Genomic DNA, 17,399 nt, shown 5'->3' on the forward strand with positions numbered 1-17,399 from the left:
CTGTCTCCCCAGATGGCAACATGGGAACATAACAAAATGATTCCCGGTATGATTGCTGATAGACAGAAATTATTATTTTCAATTATGAACAGCGCCAAACAGGAGGAGAAATTATGACACTGAGAGCACCAGTATTTAGTGTATTAGAAAACAGTACATTCCTGTAACACCAGCAGCAACTCATTTTCCTATCCTGAGAGTGCCGAGGATCCCCCAAAAATGCTCCCGCTAACAGGTGAGAGCACATTTATTCCTTCCCTATTATCAACCTGGATTCTGGTTGGAGGGTTTGGAGCAGAAGTTTATGACCCAGGAGCATATCACATGATCCATCAATAAAACTCAGCTGTCAGCTTTCTTGATTTGCCTGCAGAAATGTCACCTGCAACATTCCCTGTGAAGCTGCAGAGTTTTTGCCACTCGGGACCAGCGCAGAGAAGGCTGAACTGAAAAACTCCCAAACTCCACTAACTTTTCTGTAATTTGATAGATGTTTCCCTTGCTTACTTGATGGAAGCACAAGACTGCATATATATGTGAAATAAAAACAACCCTACCAAAATAAAACTCCATTACATAAACAGTTCTTGGAGGGAGAAAATGAAACATCTCAGCAGTACATCTTAGCCATGTCACTCATCGCAGGACCAGGATATTTAGATGATGTTGAAAGTGGCACAAAAACCTCAGCAGAAAAGAGCAGCAATTGAGTAGTTTGTTACCGTTTACTTTAGCTAGACATCTGCCAGATCCCAAAGGACCTCATCCTATTTTATGTACATCCTGCGGGACTCCAGGATTTAAAATCCTGCAGGATTTTCCTTTCAAAAAAGAAACTCTTCCATATTCAAAACCAAGTTCGGCTAGTATAAATTTGCATGTATAAGCAAACACCCTAGCAAGCACGAGGCTGCTGCTGCTGCTGCGCCAAGCCAGGGCTGCCCAGCACAAAGCTCCCCTCATCCACCCAGGGAGAAGTCAGCCAGGAGGTCTCCCAAGCTGGCACAGGCAAGGAGGGCTGAGATTTAACGCAAACAAAATCTTGACACCTTCTGCCCATCGGTCACCAGAGGGGAGCCACAATCACCACTGCCACAGGGTGTTTTGTGCTCTTCAACCATGATTGCCGTTGCGTTTCACCTGCCCACAGTTCGGTCCCTTCCACGACACCAGTATTTTCCCCACGATGCTACAAATCACAAGTGAGCATTTGGCTCGGGATGACCTTTCCAGGAGTTGCAGCCTTGCCCTCATCCTCCTTTTCCAACCACTTGGTCTACCTCAGCGCTTTCCCGATCATTTTCCAGCAGAACTTCGCACAGAAAGCTCCTCTCCACCACAGGTTAAAAGTGTATCTGTCTACCCACCACTTTGGGTTTCTTTCTGGTAAATTTTGCCCTTGGGGCCAGAGATCAGAGTCCACATGGGAACTACACTAGGTGCTTCCCAAACGCCGGGGCCGTATGGAGTCACAGCAAGACCAAGGCTTTCTGCCTTGCCTTCTGCTGTTTCCAAACTGAAACTAACACAGGGAAGAGCACGCCTCTCTCCTTTTCCCTGGGGAGACGGGGAAACTGCTATTAACATCCCTCTGCGTTAACCAGCCAAGCACTCAGCGATGCTGAGAAAGGCTCTGACTCCCCAGCATCTCCCTCCCGGCACCCTTCCCCTCACCCTGCAGGGAAAGCTAAAGCACTTCTTGCCCACATGCGAACACCCTCCAGGAGAAGTAGAGGGGCTCGTCCTGAGCTACAAAAAGCTGGCAGGGGTGTTAGGCAGGATGCAGCTCCCTCCCCCGTCCCCATCAGCCCCGCTCCCAGCATGCCAAGGAGCCTGGCTGTCCTGTCGCTGAAGTCTGGTCCATCTGGCAAAAGAACACCACCAACCACCCCAGCCTTAATTTGCAGCAAACTTGCTTTGCATGGGAGATACCGGGAGGTTAACCTGCAAAAGGCAGCTGTGCAGGGGAGCGGGAAAAGTATTGGCACGTCTTTTATTTCCTGCCCTCACAGGACATGCAAAGAGAAGCGAGGAGCACTGTGATGGAAATTTATGCCTCATGACCCTGTCAGAGAGATAAAGAGGGACTGCTGTTCCCCGGGAGTGATTTCTGGCCTCACCTTCTGCTCAGGAGAGCTGTGCTGTGACCCTGCTGCCACTTGGGCAATACAGCTCATTTCCTTCCCTGGAGATGGATGCGCGGGCAGCCCTGCGCCTTCCTCCCAGGTACAGTGGCATCACATGCAGCAGCTGCATTTCACAATGACTTGGTAGATACCTTAATGAGAGCAGGATAGTGTGAATACATCTATTTTGGGGATGAATAAACACTTTCTGCCCTCATTAGGCTTTCCTCTCCAGGAAAAGTTAGTTGGCAGCAGATGGGTAGCACCTGGTGCATGACTGGATGATAAAAGTCTGTTAAAGCTCCCCAAAGAGCCCAGCGTCTGGCCTCTGGCTTCTCCCTGGCCCAGAGAAGGTGCTCCATCTAGCATGGAAATGCCTCTCACCTAGGGTTTCTGGTTTTGGGATGGTACGTGTTCGCGTGCTTGCAGCAGGACGGGCTTCCCTCTCCCCTTGGGTTATGCTTCCCCCACCTTGAAGTCGATACAGCCCAAGTGTGCAGGTGTCTGCTTGAAGGCTCGTGCTTGGGGGTATCTCAAGCGGCCAGGGCCCATTGCTCCGGCAGAAGCAGCTTGCATCCAGCTGCAAAAGACAAGGACAACAGCATTTCCCCTCTTCAGTGCCCAGCTACCTTAGCATAAAGCATAATTCGGAAATGAAAGGGAAAATAAAGCTTTTTTTCCTTCCCCGTCATCAAAGAGGTTTCATTTGGACAGCATCCTTGCAAAGCCTGAGCAGGACGAGCAGGCGGTACCTGGGCCACACTTCGTGACAAGTGTTTGTGGCTCGTGTCCCCAGCTGTCTCTTTGTAGGAAGCCGTGGCCATGCTGCAGCTCGGCTGCTGGTAGTTCAGTCCCCAACCCTGCAACCTAAAAGCAGCAACCGTAAAATTACCTCAGCCCCAAGAGTCCAATAGCTCCCCTGCGCTCCTCTCCTTCCTGCCACCGAAACCTGTGCCTTTCGGGTCCCCAGGCTTTGAGTGGTCCCCACGTTCGGGTGATCACTCATCCCAGGTGCGGCCATCCCACATACACGCGGCCGCTGTTGCTGGCTGCCCTCCCCTGGTGACCTGTCTCCAAAGAACCATCCCCCTGACCTGAGAAGACAGAGATTGAATGAGGTTTGGGTCTGCTCACAGGTCAGTCCTTGTCCTTCTCTCCCTGCTGGGTGCCTGCTTTCCCCGGCTACTCGCTCATCCTGACCTCCGGTTTGGTGGTTAAATCGTTTGGGGATCTTCTGAGAGCTCCTGGGATGGCCAAACCCGGAGGCTTGCCCAGCCTGTACCATACATCGCATTAGGCCAGGGGCTCCTCCAGGCTTCATGCCCTAGTTTGCATCACCCAACGTGGGCATCCGTCCTGGAAATGGGTGGCCAGCAGGCTCTTGTCCCCGAGTGGGCAGGGACAGCCCGGGCCACAACAGCATCCATCCGTCCCCAAAGGCAAACCCCGGGGGGACAGTCAGGGTGCACCCCCACGCAGCTGAAGACGAACATGAGTGCCAAAGTTCTGCTGATTTCCAAATGCTCAAAATTTGCCTTGATGTCCTTCCCCCCCCCCCAATAACTCGCTTTTCCAAAGGGATGATACTATAGCAAAGCTTAGTAAAAACATATGATGGCAACTTGTCCATTTATGGTATCTTTTTTATTTTTCATGTTAAATAGCCCATAAAAAAATAATTTATACAGGTAAATACACATAATATAGCCTGTAATAAATAGGTACAAAAATAGATTTCCTTAAAAACGGTCAGTGTTTTGAAAACCAGCAAAACAAAGATACCCAATAAATACGCTCCTCCCCATTGAACAGCATCGGTCAGGAATGGCATTTCTTTACCTCCTCCTGAGCCATTTATAAATACACAATAAACCCCAATAATTTAAAAGACTGTAAAAAACCCAAATTGCTCCCTGAGTTCACATAAATAAGAAAAATGCTTAAATAGGAAATACAGTCCAGTGATGCAATAAACATCATTTTTCCCAGTCCTTGGGGCACCCTTTGCGGCCGGTGAGTGCCATGCCGTGCCGTGCCGGCCACGCTGCCAGCGGGGGCTAAGTGCATTGCTCCCGGAGGGCTGTGCACCGCAGGTCATTCAGCACTTGGAAGAGATGGAGGATGGCGGAGGCCTCCAGGCAGCCGGGGGTCTCCTGCGGTGGGGAGAAGGGGTGGGTTAGCACCAGAGACGGGACGCAGCAGGCCCTGCGCAGCCACGCAGTGGCTAACACCCCCAAACCCCCTCACCCTGCTGGCCTGACTTACCGTTTTCTTGGCCGTCTGCAGCTTCTGCAGCCAGTGCCTCAGTTTCCCGGAGGGCTGATGCGAAGGAGCCTCTGTGGCCATCTGCAAGGAAAGTGGCCGTGTGTCCTTACAATGCCTCGCGGCCCTGCCACCAGCACCGGGGCCGCTGAGCTAGCATAGGGTTGGGGGATCTTGGGGGGGGGGCGGTGGCACTCACACAGCCTCGCAGGTCCTCCCGGGCTTGGGTGAGGAAGGCCAAGGGCCGCTGGCGCGTCTCGGCGAACCTGGGGGCGGCGGGGAGCCCCAGCATGGCGGTGGCGAGGGCCAGCTCGGCTTCCACCAGCACCATTCGATCAGGCACCTGCGGGTGGGAGCATCCCAGTTATGGACCCAAAGCACCAGGGCTGGCCGCGGGCTGGAGGTCAGGGTCTTGAAGACCTGCCCGGGGGTGTGGATGGAGGTGGGACCGGTTGCCGGGGGTCCTGGCTGGAGGAGGACAGGTACCCCCTTTTTAGAGCATCACCTCGCCCTTACCGACAGCTCCGCTATCCTCCATTTCCGATGGAAGAGCCTGGTGTTGCATTTGCGGTTCGACAGTAGCATGATGTCCTCCTGCAGGCATAAAACAAGAGTGGGATTGAAAAACTGTCACCTTGACTTTTGGCGATGTTGTGCAATCCCAGTCAGCCTTGAGGGGTTTGAAACCAGGACAAAATTTGGCCCAACATCCTTCTTTGTCCCAAAACTCCCTTGGAAAACATCCTCCTCATCCCCAAACTGTTGCAGAAAACATCCACCTTGTCACTCGGGGTCTCGAATTTGGCATCCGCTCTGCCTTGCCCCCCTCCAGCCCACAGCCCCCTGTTGCCAGCAGCACTCACAAACTGCTCCTTCATCTTCTGCACAGCCTTCAGCTCATGGGGCACGAGGAACTGGTACTTGGACAGGCTGCAGCTCTTCTTTAGGGTGTCCTGGGGAAAGGCAGCCCCGAGGCCAGACCCCAGCACCAGCACAAGCAGCAGGGTGAGGTTGAGGTGCAGCATTTTGCCGACGAGAGCCCAACGGTGAGAAGGTTACGATGGGGCGAGGGGGCGGCAGTGCAGGAAGCCAGAGAGGACGAATTGGAGCACTTTGGGCTGGATGCGCTAAATCCCTGCTGTAGAGATGCCTGACAGTGTTGTCGCGGGTGGCTTGCTCGGCTGCGGGGCTGCTGGGCTGGTGGCCGGTCCCGGGGAGCTGCTTTGCCTTCTCACTGTGGCTGCCTCGCTGCCCCATCTCCTCAGCTTTTTATGCTGGCTGCTCGCTGCGATTGCGCTTTCAGATTAGCAGGAAAATCCGTGGCCTGGCAGGTCTGAAAACAGCAAAGCGAAAGCGGTAGCAGAGGGAATCCCGCTGCCACTGGTGCGGGCAGCACCCGCCTCCCACTGCCTGCCCTGCTGCCTGCCTCGACAGGGATGCGAGGCGATGCTCGGGCTGCCTTCGGTGCGTACCCCTCCGAGGGAGCTGAACGGGAGGGACGCTGCTGCCACGTCGAGCAGTGCAGAGGACTTGGCAAGTGTGAGGAAGTCTGGGCACGAACCAGCCCGGCACCATGCCAAAAGCTGCGGGAGACTCCCAGGCATGCAGCCCCACAGGGACAGCAGGCTCAGGGTGGCCGGGAGGGTTTCAGTGCCTTCCAAGCGGCAGCAGCAGTTCGTGCCTCAGTTTCCCCACGGGAAGAGCAGCGCAACAGTGAAAGCAGCAGCTGGGAGTGGGCACTGGACAATGCAGGCTGTGGGCATGAGCTTTATGCATGTATTATCCTCATGTACCAGGCTCGCTACAAAAGCAAGAAAAAGGGTGCAAGCAGAAGCACTCCTACCCTGCATTTTCCGGGTGGGACGTAGGGTTGTGCAGGGAGGCTGCCGGCAATCAGCGGGGCTGCCACCCCCACCAGCCACTGGAGCTGGCTGGGGTTTCCTCCCTGTTTAGCCTAGAAACACAAATGTCATGTATTGACATCTCTCCGCTGACAGCTGGAACGGTGCCCCCATTCAGCAAAATCTGTACTTCCCTCAAGGTAACCTCCTGCGATGTGAAGACATCACCGCCGTGCTTGTAGTTTCATGCATTCATCAAGCATTAAATATAGGAAATTAGAGCAATACCTGTATCTAAAAAGCAAATACACAGTGAGGCAGCAACAGGCATAAATGCACTTTGCAGTGCCTCACATGGCAGCCATAGAAGTACACTGCTCCAGAAGGACCCAATTTTTAATGTTCATATTTGGAAATAAACTGCTGACTTCAAAGAGTCTATGCAAATGAGAAAAGTTCTTGCACAAGGTTGTGGAAAGATACACCTACGGGCAGGCAGACCAGTATGGACACGCTGTGCAAAGTCATGGAGATGGGCTGGGACATTGGCCACCCCAACCCCTGCTCTAGCAGGGTCAACTGGAGCAGGTTGCTTAGGACATTGTCTAGTTTTGAGTATCTCCAAGGATGGAGACTCTGCAGCCTCTCTGGACAATCTCTGCCAGTGGTTGACCATGCTCATAGTAAAAAACTGTTTTCTCCTGTTCAGATGGACTTTCATGTATTTAGGGTTGTGCCCATTGCCTCCTGTCCCATCAGCAGGCACCACCGAGAGCCTCCAAGTTGTCTCTTCTCCGGGCTGAACAGTCCCAACTGTCTCAGCCTGTCCTCGTTTGACAGATGCTTCAGTCCCTTCGTCATCTTCATGGACTTTCGCTGGAGTGTCCAGTACGTCCATGTGTCTCTTGCACTGGGGAGCCCAGAACTGGACCCAGCACTCCAGGGGTGGCCTCACCAGTGCTGAATAGAGAAGGATCACGTCCCTCAGCCTGCTGGAAACACTCTTCCTAATGCAACCCTGGATACCGGTCACCTTCTTTGCTGCAAAGGCACATTTCTGGCTCATGTTCAACCTGGTGCCCACCAGGACCCCGTTGTCCTTTTCTGCCAAGCTGCTTTCCAGCTGGGTGGTCCCCAGCACATTGCCTGGGCTTCTTCCTTCACAGGTGCAGGACTTTGCACTTCTTGTTGAACTGCATGATGTGCCATTCAGCCCATTTCTCCAGCTTGTCAAGGTCCTTCTGGACAGCAGCACAACCCTCTGATGTGTCACCCACTCCTCCCAATTTGGTGTCATCAGTGAACTTGATACACTGCAGCTACCCTCTGCCTCATCATCCAGATCATTAATGAAGAGGTTAAGCAGGACCAGTTGCTGACCTGCAGGATCCATCCAGCCCTCCTTGAGCCCTTCCCCTGCTCCAGCAGCATCTCAGAGAGCTCAGGTCTTTCCTGGAAAACCACGGTGGAGGTGAAGAGGAGCAGAGACAGCAGGCAGGGAGCAGTGTGGCTCAGGCAGTGACTATCTCAGCTTTGACCAAACCAGATGGGGATACAGCTTGGAGAAGAGCCAGGACAGCAAAATACAGCACTAAAGCCCAAGACCCTTAATAGTAATAATAATAATTTTTTATTCAATGCAACTTGTTCACATCCAATACAACTACGAAATAAAAGCCCAGGCCAGCATAACTAACTTCATGTACGATGCCCAAGCAAGGCACAGCTCAGCTGGAATAGATGGCACCTTAGCAAAAAAGCCCGATGGGTGTAAAAACGAACGTGTCCCCCAGTGAAGAAGCAGGGGTCCTGGCACTGCCTGGAACAGTTTTGGTCACAGTGGAGTGGCTGGAGGGCAATGGTGGCTCAAGGTTCCACATGGTAGAGCCCAGCTGGCTCACGGGACAAGCACCACAGGGTGTTTCCTCCTCCAGAGCGAGGTACCAGCCACACTAGGGTGTTTTGGCACCCACGTTGGGACCTCCAGCAGCTGCCAGCAGGGCTGGAGCAAGGTCCCCAACACCCAGACAGTGATATCCAGCACCAAGATGGTGAAGCCCAGTAACTGCAGTGCTGGGATGGCCTCTCCTGCAGCCCCACAGACCCAGAGCAGGGCTGGAAGATTGCCCTGGCACGCATGCAGATCCACTGTGAACCACTGCCCCATGCCATGGGCCCTCACCAAGGACAGCACTTGGGACACTCTCAGGTCACCCTTCGAGTCCCAGAGCAGCATCAGATCCCTGCAGGACCCAGCTTCTTTGGCTCCTCTTCCCCGTCGCTGTGGCTTTCATCTCCTGGGTGTCATTTCTGGTTGGAGAAGTAAAGCAAAACCTCATCTCTTCATGTAGGCAAAAGGAGATCCAGAAGCAGCAAAGGAAAAGTGGAAGCTGAGCAGGGAAGCCAGGGCCACAAGCACAGCCCCCCGGCACCTAGGGCAGCTGTGATGAAGAGCTGAAGATCTCCTGGATGTCTTGCTCAGATGTTTGCCCCTCACTCACCACCAGCCATAGTCAAGCCCATGGGTGCCTGGCTGAGCAGCAGCGAGGGCTTTTCCCTGATGGAACATGGTCATGCCAACCTGGGCATTGGCACGCCGGCAAGCGTCTTGCACAGCAATGCCATTCTCCACCATACCCCAAGTCCCCAGCCCAGCCAGCAAAGCCTGGCCGCATTTGGCACGGCTCCTCCAAACCATGATGGTGCCTGCTCCTGCCACAACAGCAGAGGGTCCCCCAAAGCTGGCATGGACTGGGGACACCACACTGTGCCCGGCGGGGTCTGCAGGGCGTTGAGGACCCGCCGCAGTCATCACCCCAGCCCCAATGGCAAACAACACCTTGCCAGGAGAGCAGTGCTGATGACAATGATGGAGCCCCCTCCTCAGATTTATGCAGCCCAGTGGTCTGAAGCCACTCGAACTTGCTCAGAACAAGAAATCCTGGGTGCACGGGAAGTCCCAGGTGTGAGAATTAAAGCGAAAACAGGCAGGGCTTTGGGCAGGGTTGGTACCAGCACACGGCCAGGCAATCACTCTGTGACTCATCGGCCACCACATGGTGCAAGCATGGAAGAGTCTTGGCCACAAGCCATGCCACTCGAGTGAGTAAGGACGAGCTCAGATCACTTGTTCCCAGCCCCTTTTGGAGCTGGTGGGCTCATCTGGGAGGAACCAGCTCCTGCTAAAGTCACTGGTCTTGGAAAAGAAGATCAAAAGAACCAAAAAAGTGCCCCAAAAAAGGCAGCTTTAAAATTAAAAATCCTGGGTGATGTGCAGGAGCCCTGCCCCTGGCCCAATGGTGCCAAGGTAAGGAACACCAAGGTGGCCTCTGCTCAGCAGCCATCACTGGACCTGTCCCTGCCAGCCCAGGGTGTCAGTGCCACCAAAGTGTTGCTGGCCTCGCTACACACCCCAGAACCCTTCAACGCCTCTCTGCACATGCAAGCTGCACAGCCACTGTGACGTCGGGCTGGTTTGTGCTGCTCCGCGTGCCTTGTGCTGCAGACACTGTGCCCAAGCATGTTGGTGATGCAATCCCTGATGTTACATCACAGCCAGCCATCCGCTGCATCATCCTGGAGAATGTGTCGAGTGTCCTGCCGATGCCAGGGAGGGAAAGGCTGTTAACTGAAAAGTTAATAAATCAGCAGATTTAAACAAGCTGTTTTAAGCGAGGGAAAAAAACCAAACGAACACTTTTTCCCCAGAGCCTTTGTGCTGGCACTTGCTGTAGGGATACAGGGTGTCCCCTCCCAGGGAACGTCGCCCTGCCCAGGGCACCGCTGCCAGGGTACACCTCACCAGGACAAGCCCTGCCAGCCAAGCTGGGGCTTCCCCAGCCAAGGCGGCCATACAGGCCACCAGGATCCCAGTAGCTGTGTCACCTGGTGCAGTCCCGGGCAGGGAGAGACCTCTAGTGCTCTTCCAGGAGATGACAAGCCACCAGCCCCCATCCTCACCCAGCAAGGGAGGTTTTATGGCTGCTGCTTGCCCAAACACAACCTGCCCCCAGTGAACCTCTTCACCAGTGACTGGCAGCAGGGCTTGATCCAGCATCACTGCTCAGCTCAATGAGGTCTTCTCCAACACATGACCATGGACACAGAGACCAGCCTCACATCAGCAATGGGCTTTCCTCCCCATAGCTGTCCTCGTGGGCCACCACCACCCTCCTGGGAGCCACCAAGTGGGGTCAAAGCCTTTTCTCCCCAGCCTGGGCAAGCTGAGCTCAGCAACCCCAGTGGAGACATGCCCAGGGTTAAGGAGGCTCAGCCTCTGCACCCATGGCAGGACCATGTGAGAGTCTGAAGGAGTTCATGTCTCAGACATTGTGGAGGGGCAAGTTCTGCTTAATGACTAAGTCTGTATAACAACATAGCAAGGAACCATAGGTGAAAAGAAGCCCATCAGCAACAGGAGGGGGAGGGTGTGCTGTTCTGATATGCTGAACAGGGCAGCTCACCATGTATGGCAAAAGATCACACCTGCAGGGAAGCGGAAGCTACTCCCCAAATGACCCCCAACCCCATGGCCCAAAGGCTACCTAATTAGCCTAATGAGTTCAAGTGCCTGTCCAAAGGAGGGGCAAGGATGATAAAAGGACACAAACTGAAGCCCCACATGCACAAGCCCACCAGAGCCAGACCCCTCGGCCAACTGTACCAACACTGGATCCAGGACTGGTGAAATCGCTCTTCTCTCCCTCTTTCCCTTTTCCATAATCCCCACACCTCATCCCTTTAGACATAAACCATTGACTGAGTCTGGGACTAGAAGTGGATTCAGCTGCCCCTAGGCTCCTTGCTGAGGAGTCTAGAACGCAAGGGGGTCTGCTCTGAACCTTGTGACTCAATGGGAGGGCTCTCCTTATTGTCTTCCCTGAACTGATTCCCAAATAAGCAAGGCCTGTAGTATATGTTTGGTAATGTATGGTTAGCACATTACACAGTTTACTGACATAGTTTCATGCCAATTTTTGTTGTGAGCACACCAATTCTTGTTGTGAGCAAATAAAAATTGAGTTTTGTGAGTTAAAGGATCCCTGGTGCCATTTCACCTTAATCCCAACCTGGGAATCAGCGAACCCGAGTCATTGACCTGAGAAATTGGGACATGACAGAACATCCCCAAAAGGCCCAGGACCACAGCTGAAGCACCTACCCTTCTCTGGGGCAGGGAGCAGAGGTATGACTTCTGCCTTTCTTAATAATGCATCAAGGTACAACAGAGTGAGGCCACAGCCCTCCCCATGGCATCAGGGTAGCCTTCTTGCCAAGGGCAGGAATTACAGGAAAGCGAAAGGTCCCGAAAGAGGCTGTGCCTGGACTCCAGATATCCAGAGAGCAAACAGGAGGGGACCTGTTATGCCCAGCTTCAAACCCCATCTGCCCCTCCCTGAAACACAGACTCTAATCTTCCCTTTGCAGCATGGGTGAGCAATAGCAGGCTGGCACCGAGGGGAAGTGCAAACCTGCTCCCCTGCAGCAGCGATCCCAGAGAGGCTCCTGAGCTGTGCTGAGGGCAAGCAACCTCGCGAGGGCCAAAGCAGCAGTGCTGGCACAGTGCTGGGCAATCCTGGGGCAGATAAGCTGCTGATACACCTGCACCAGCCAGCAAAGCACCAGGGATGGGGTCACACAGTGGGCAAGAACAGACACTTTCCAGCTTGGCCTTCAGAGACAACACACAGCTCCTAGATTAGCCTGGACAGGGAAAGGGGCAAATAGCCCTTTCTACCTGAAGCCCATCTACGCCACAAAACAGGCAGCCACTCAGGGCCTAGGTAAGCAATGTCCATGAAGTGCAGCTATTCCCACCCCAGCAGGTGCTCTACAGCCTCTCTTAAAAAGGGGAACCACAAGCAATGTTTTCCTCAGCTTTTTATTATTAATTGTATAAGAAATGCAGCAAGTTTATCAGCTGTTACTGTGATTCTTATCCCCACGTGCAATCCAACCACCACCACTGAAACTGGACCCTTCTAGTGGTCAGGGCACAGCACCAGGCAGACTGGAGGACCAAGGTGGACAGGAACCGGAGGGCAGGCATAAACCCCCCTCTGCTTTCCACAGAAGATCAAAACTTTAATCACTGAAATAAGCATCAATCTTCCCAAGGAAGGTTACAAGTGGGATATTAGGAGACAACCCACTTTTTTCTTCCCTTCCAGCACCAGATCAGGCAAAGGGTTTCTTCTCACTGTCCCTTGCACCCCAGCACACATACGTGCCTCACCCAGAACTCCACTGGGGTTTCACAAGAAGAAACTCCCATTGTCTCCAGCATCCTGAAACAAGAAGCAGAGGAAGGGTCTCACTCTCCCCAGCCAGCTCCCACCTGACATGGGGCAACATCCACAACCAGAGAACAGTCTCTTCCACCCAAAGCACAGAGGTCTTGATGACAGATGCTTCCAATGCATGCACAGAGGTTGTTCTGGTCAATGACTAGACTAGCAGGCACAGGGATGCCTCCCCTTCCCAGCTTTGCAGCAGGCCCTTGTTGTGGGCCAAAACAGATTAGTTAAGGTGGAACTGTCAATATTTCTCCTGCCCTCTGCTAATCAAGAGCAAGGCAAAGAAACTCAAGATACCTCTGACACGAGGCTTACATAGACACATCAGTGCAAGAACACCATACAGCTACATGGACTTAAAAGTTTAAGTCAGCTGACTTAAACTGAGGTCAGTCATGCTGTGAGCAGCTGAGGATCTGCTGTTTAACCTCTGACAAGTATCCATCCACACCTGGGGGGAAGGAGGGAGCACATCACTGCACAGCTCACTTCTACCTTTGAAGGTGTCTCCGCAATCTCACTCTTCATGGACTGTATAAAACAGGTCCTCCATGTCCTGCTTGTTTTCCCAAGCAGTTTTCTCACCTCTTTTCAGTCTCCTGGAGGAGGGATTTTGCAGCTTTGGGGTCATTCTTCATAAAGGCTTGATACGGAGAGACAGACTCCAAGTAACCAACCACACCAGCAACTGTCATGGGAATTTTGTCAAAGATATCAGTGATTCTAGAAAGGAGACAAGGAAGAAACGAGCATTGGCAAATTAAATCTCACAGACAGTAGAACAAGGACAACAGATTGAGGTGGTGTGGAATAAAATACCATGAAAGGTCCAACAGATGGAAACAACATGTGACTGTGGCATTTGGTAGGTCAGGAGCTCTAACTGATGCACTACTGGAGAAGCAGAGATGGTCCCAGGGACCACCTGACATAGTCTGCAGATTGAACAGATAAACACCTGTCTGCAGACCCCACTCCCCTCCAGCAGCCAGGACACCAACACCTCTGCAACACCACTGCCAATGCATCCTTTTTGCCTGTGGAGTTAGCCCCTGCCCCATGCCTTGGTGGGGGGAGGCAGGCATTGGCTCCCTGGAGGCCTGGGGCAGGTTCCTTCTCTCACTCCATTTTCCTCCTTCATCTATTAAGTGATCTGCCCAGAAGCCTCAAATTATCAAAAACCATGAACTTAAAAAAAAAAACCAAGCTAACCCAACTCTGCCTTGAATCAGGAAGGGTCCTTGCAGCCCTTAGACCATACCGGCTGGCCCAGCATAGAGCCGCATTAAATCCAACAGGAATGAAAATGCAGCCACGTGGCTCTGCGACAATGCAAAAGCATTTGCTGAAACCCGGCAGCTACCTGCTCCAGCAAACCCGGCTCCATTTTATCCTTGCAGGACTAGTGGCAGAGCAGCCCCGTGGAGGAGCAGAGATGCCACCTCCATCCACCCCTAGTGCTGCACTGAAGGGTTTCTGCTCACCTCTTCTTGTCTGGAAACGGCAAGGCCTCAAAGATGTCTTTGTAGTCTTCCAAGACTAGTTTTATTCTACTATGAGAGTATTTTAAAAGCAGGTCCCAGGACTGTAAAGACAGCATATTAAAAAACAAAACACAAAACCACTTGAAGGTCTCAGTTTCCACTTAAGTCAGCTTTGCTTGGCTCTAGATATGATACATTCATACATGTACTTTGTTTTTTTAAATACTCCCTGCATTAAAATACACCAAAATCTTGCTTAGTGTCAAGACTTTAAGTATCCTGTTTTATTATAGATATCAAGGGTTCTGTCTTCCTCCCTACACTGCTCTTGCTCATGGTGGAAAGTCTTTATTGAGTTGTTAAAACACTGTCAGGAAACATAATTAAAAAAACCTCTTTCCAAAGAGTTTCTACTTCCCATTCTTTTCACTGTGATCAAGGCAACAGCAGAAGTCTCTCTGACAATACCAGCCCCCCAGATCTGCTCCACAGCCCTTCTTGCCACACCAGAGTCTGCCCTATTAATCCTAACATCCCTCTTCTCCTCATCCAGCCAGCCCCAGCACTGCATGGGAGCCACTAAACCCCATTTCACCCTTGTCCCTGTATTTAACTGTCTCTCTGCCCCATCCTGCAATAGAAGTCCTCTAGTAATACCCCCCAAGCTCACTGCTTTCCTCTTTACATCCAAGTTCTACACACTTCCCCCTGCCCAGACCAGGAGGGGAAGTCCCAAGGTTTAGGTTTTAACACCTCACCTCCCTGAAGATTTTGGTCAGCTTTTCAGAACAGTTTCCATAACGCAGACTCATGTCCACGGTGTAGGTGCTGATTACCATGCAACCACCTGGCTTAACCACCCGGTTTGCTTCTCTCATGAACTTCTCGATATCAAACCAGTGTGCGGCTGTAAATGAAGTAAGAATGTCCACTGAGGCATCCTCAAATGGCAGCTCCTCTGCAGGGCATACACTGGAGTGGGAGAAGGAAAAAAGGTAGTGTGTCAATTGGAACTTAGAAAGCAGGACGTGAAGTCAGTAGGCATTTTTTGGAGCCAATGATGATCATTTGGGATGCAAGACCACAGCCACTGTAAGTCTGGGATAATGCCCGTTCACACCAGGAATCCCATCAAATGGGATTTTCTTTGGTGCCTGCTCGCTCTTACAACAATCATACTCACAAAACACCACCTCCACGTGAGGACCCAAATTTTGCCTTCAGCTGAGCTTACTTCCCCAACACTCACAGGTAGGAGACATTGGGCAGGGAGGGGGCCTCCCTGGCCTCCTGGATCTGTGCTTCACTGATGTCTGTTCCCACCACCTTCTTGAAGTGCTCTGCAAGGAAGCGGGTGCCTTGTCCAGACCCACAGCCGACATCCACCACCAGCTCAGCCAGGTTTGCCCTCTGCAGGGAGGAGTGGATGAGTCTCAGTGGGCAGCCACCCAATTTCTGTGCCTTTACCCCAATTCCTTCCCCAGCACCCACAGAGGACCAGCCTCAGCATGGCACAACCCATGGAAAGGCTCTTCTGCGCCCACATCTTGCCTTGAGTCCTATTGATTTATTCTTCCCTGTGGCATCCACCAAGGTAACACTCCCAGCAGGGTAAATACTACTCCCCACAAATACCACTCCCCTATTTTTTTCCCTGCAGTCTGGCCATACCCCACTCACCTTTTCCTGCAGGTAGGTGAGGATGGTTTGCTGCAGCTCTTTGCCTGGTGCAAACCTGTATTTCTGGTAGACAGCTGCATGCCCTCTCCCCTCAAACATCTGGGTGGCCATGCTTGGGTGACCCGGCACCTGGAAGGAGGCAGCAAGCCAGGTTTGTTGCTACAGGATCAAACTCCTCCTCCTGCCTCAGCATGTGACCACAGGCTCTGAAGTCTCCAGTTCTTGGCAGGAGCCTGGGGAGGACTTTGCCCACGAGGCTCCAGCGAGGGAGCACGAACCTGCTCTCCAGGCATCCCTCCCAGAGGTATAAGCTAATTGCAGAAGCAAACTGGCAGCGTCCGACAAGGAAAAGCTTTCTAGGTTTTTAAACCCTTCTTCTCCTTACTGCTTTGCTTTCCCCACCCACCCAGGTGTCTTCTGATATAAATCACCATTACAGCTGGGACATCTCTGAATCTGGGGGGACCGAGCAGAGCACCAGAACAACTAACAGCAAAGAAGTCTGTGGTTCTTAAGGAGATCCATGTTTTAGAATTAGCAACACAATCACAGCAACTCCACCCTGCCCAAAAATGCTCAAAGTCTCTTTAAATCCAGAGCCCCGTTAGACCCGTCACCCAGGTAGGCCTGGCCTCGCCACGGGGCCCCTTAGGCCTCCCACCAGCTCAGCCCCCCCCGTCCGCCCAGCCCTCAAAGCTGCTTCCACAGATACAGCGCCCACCGTTCCCCCCGCCCCGGCTGCTATAAACCACGCAGTCCCCGCACCCACCTCGGCAACGGGCCAAGGCCCAGCGGCTGCCGGCCCCTTGCCCTTCGCCCACGGCGCCGCAGCGGAAGGCTCCCGGCCGTGTCCTGTTTATGTCGGTGGCCGAGCGAGCGCTGCCTGAGGCGGCGGCGGCGGCTCCGTGGTGAGACCACAGGCCCCAGGAGCCCCCCAAGGAGGACTGCTGCCTCGTCTGACGGGCGGCCGCACGCCCACGGCCAGCGAGGTGGGCAGAAGGGTGCAACGAGAGCGAGCTTCTCCAAAGACCCACCAGCAGGCAATAAAGGGTTACTACATCTTGTGATGCAAGAAGAGAGGCTGAGCTTAGCCAGCTCACGACTAGACACTCCCAGCAGGGAAGAGCAGCCCTGCCAAAGCCCTTTTTAGAGTCCTCCAGGGGCTTTCCATGTGCTCGCAGAAGCCTTCACCCACCAGCGAGGCCCCCCCCCTCAGTCCCCAGGCAGCTTCAGCCCTCCTCTTACCGGCTGCAGCGGCCTCACGCAGCTACTTCCCGGCACCAGCAGATCCCAGTCGCGCCCAGTCCAGAGTTCCGGGGCGCGCCCGGCACAAAGGGGAAGGCAGGCACCGCCCCCGGGAAAGGGGGGGCGGCCAAAACCGGAAGGCAGCTTCCAGAGTCTCCGTCCCACCCAGATCCTGGAGCCCGAGAGCCGAGCCTTAGCCTTTCCACAGTTCTGTGGTTTTGAATTAAAGACAGCTCTCAAAATGCCCACGAACCGGGGGGATGCTCAGCAGCCCTGCCCGTCTCCTACCTGCGAGGTAGCAGGGGAACGGGATTCAAATGGTGCGGGCACCCAAAGCCATGCTTACAGAGGTCTGGCTGCACTGGAAGCCCCCTCCTGTTGTCCAGCGGAAAGAGAAAAGGCATAAATAAAGCCTGTATAACCCCCAGCACCAACTCTTAGAGCACAGAGCATGGATATTTCAGG

General features: G+C 53.3%; 2 protein-coding genes across 3 annotated transcripts; both read right to left on the reverse strand.

Moving 5' to 3' along the window:
- Positions 1–3,766: 3,766 nt before the first annotated feature.
- Positions 3,767–13,116, reverse strand: LOC142031062 (interferon lambda-3-like). The gene is made up of 6 exons (XM_075027905.1): positions 13,021–13,116; positions 5,252–5,721; positions 4,905–4,982; positions 4,588–4,731; positions 4,392–4,472; positions 3,767–4,279 (listed from the first exon to the last, which is right to left on the reverse strand). Exons 2-6 carry the CDS (start codon positions 5,411–5,413, stop codon positions 4,184–4,186), a joined length of 561 nt encoding a protein of 186 aa, XP_074884006.1. The 5' UTR covers positions 5,414–5,721; positions 13,021–13,116; the 3' UTR covers positions 3,767–4,183.
- On the reverse strand, positions 12,293–17,047 carry LOC142031061 (putative methyltransferase DDB_G0268948). Of its 2 annotated transcripts, none has more exons than XM_075027902.1 (7): positions 16,935–17,047; positions 15,690–15,818; positions 15,259–15,419; positions 14,768–14,981; positions 14,010–14,110; positions 13,111–13,248; positions 12,293–12,516 (listed from the first exon to the last, which is right to left on the reverse strand). In XM_075027902.1, exons 2-7 carry the CDS (start codon positions 15,798–15,800, stop codon positions 12,426–12,428), a joined length of 816 nt encoding a protein of 271 aa, XP_074884003.1. In that variant the 5' UTR covers positions 15,801–15,818; positions 16,935–17,047; the 3' UTR covers positions 12,293–12,425. The 2 variants fall into 2 exon arrangements, with proteins under 2 accessions (XP_074884003.1, XP_074884005.1); XM_075027904.1 differs by lacking the exon at positions 16,935–17,047 and adding an exon at positions 16,459–16,837.
- Positions 17,048–17,399: the final 352 nt, after the last annotated feature.

This window comes from Buteo buteo, chromosome 5, assembly GCF_964188355.1.
Source record: "Buteo buteo chromosome 5, bButBut1.hap1.1, whole genome shotgun sequence".
Taxonomy (NCBI): domain Eukaryota; kingdom Metazoa; phylum Chordata; class Aves; order Accipitriformes; family Accipitridae; genus Buteo; species Buteo buteo.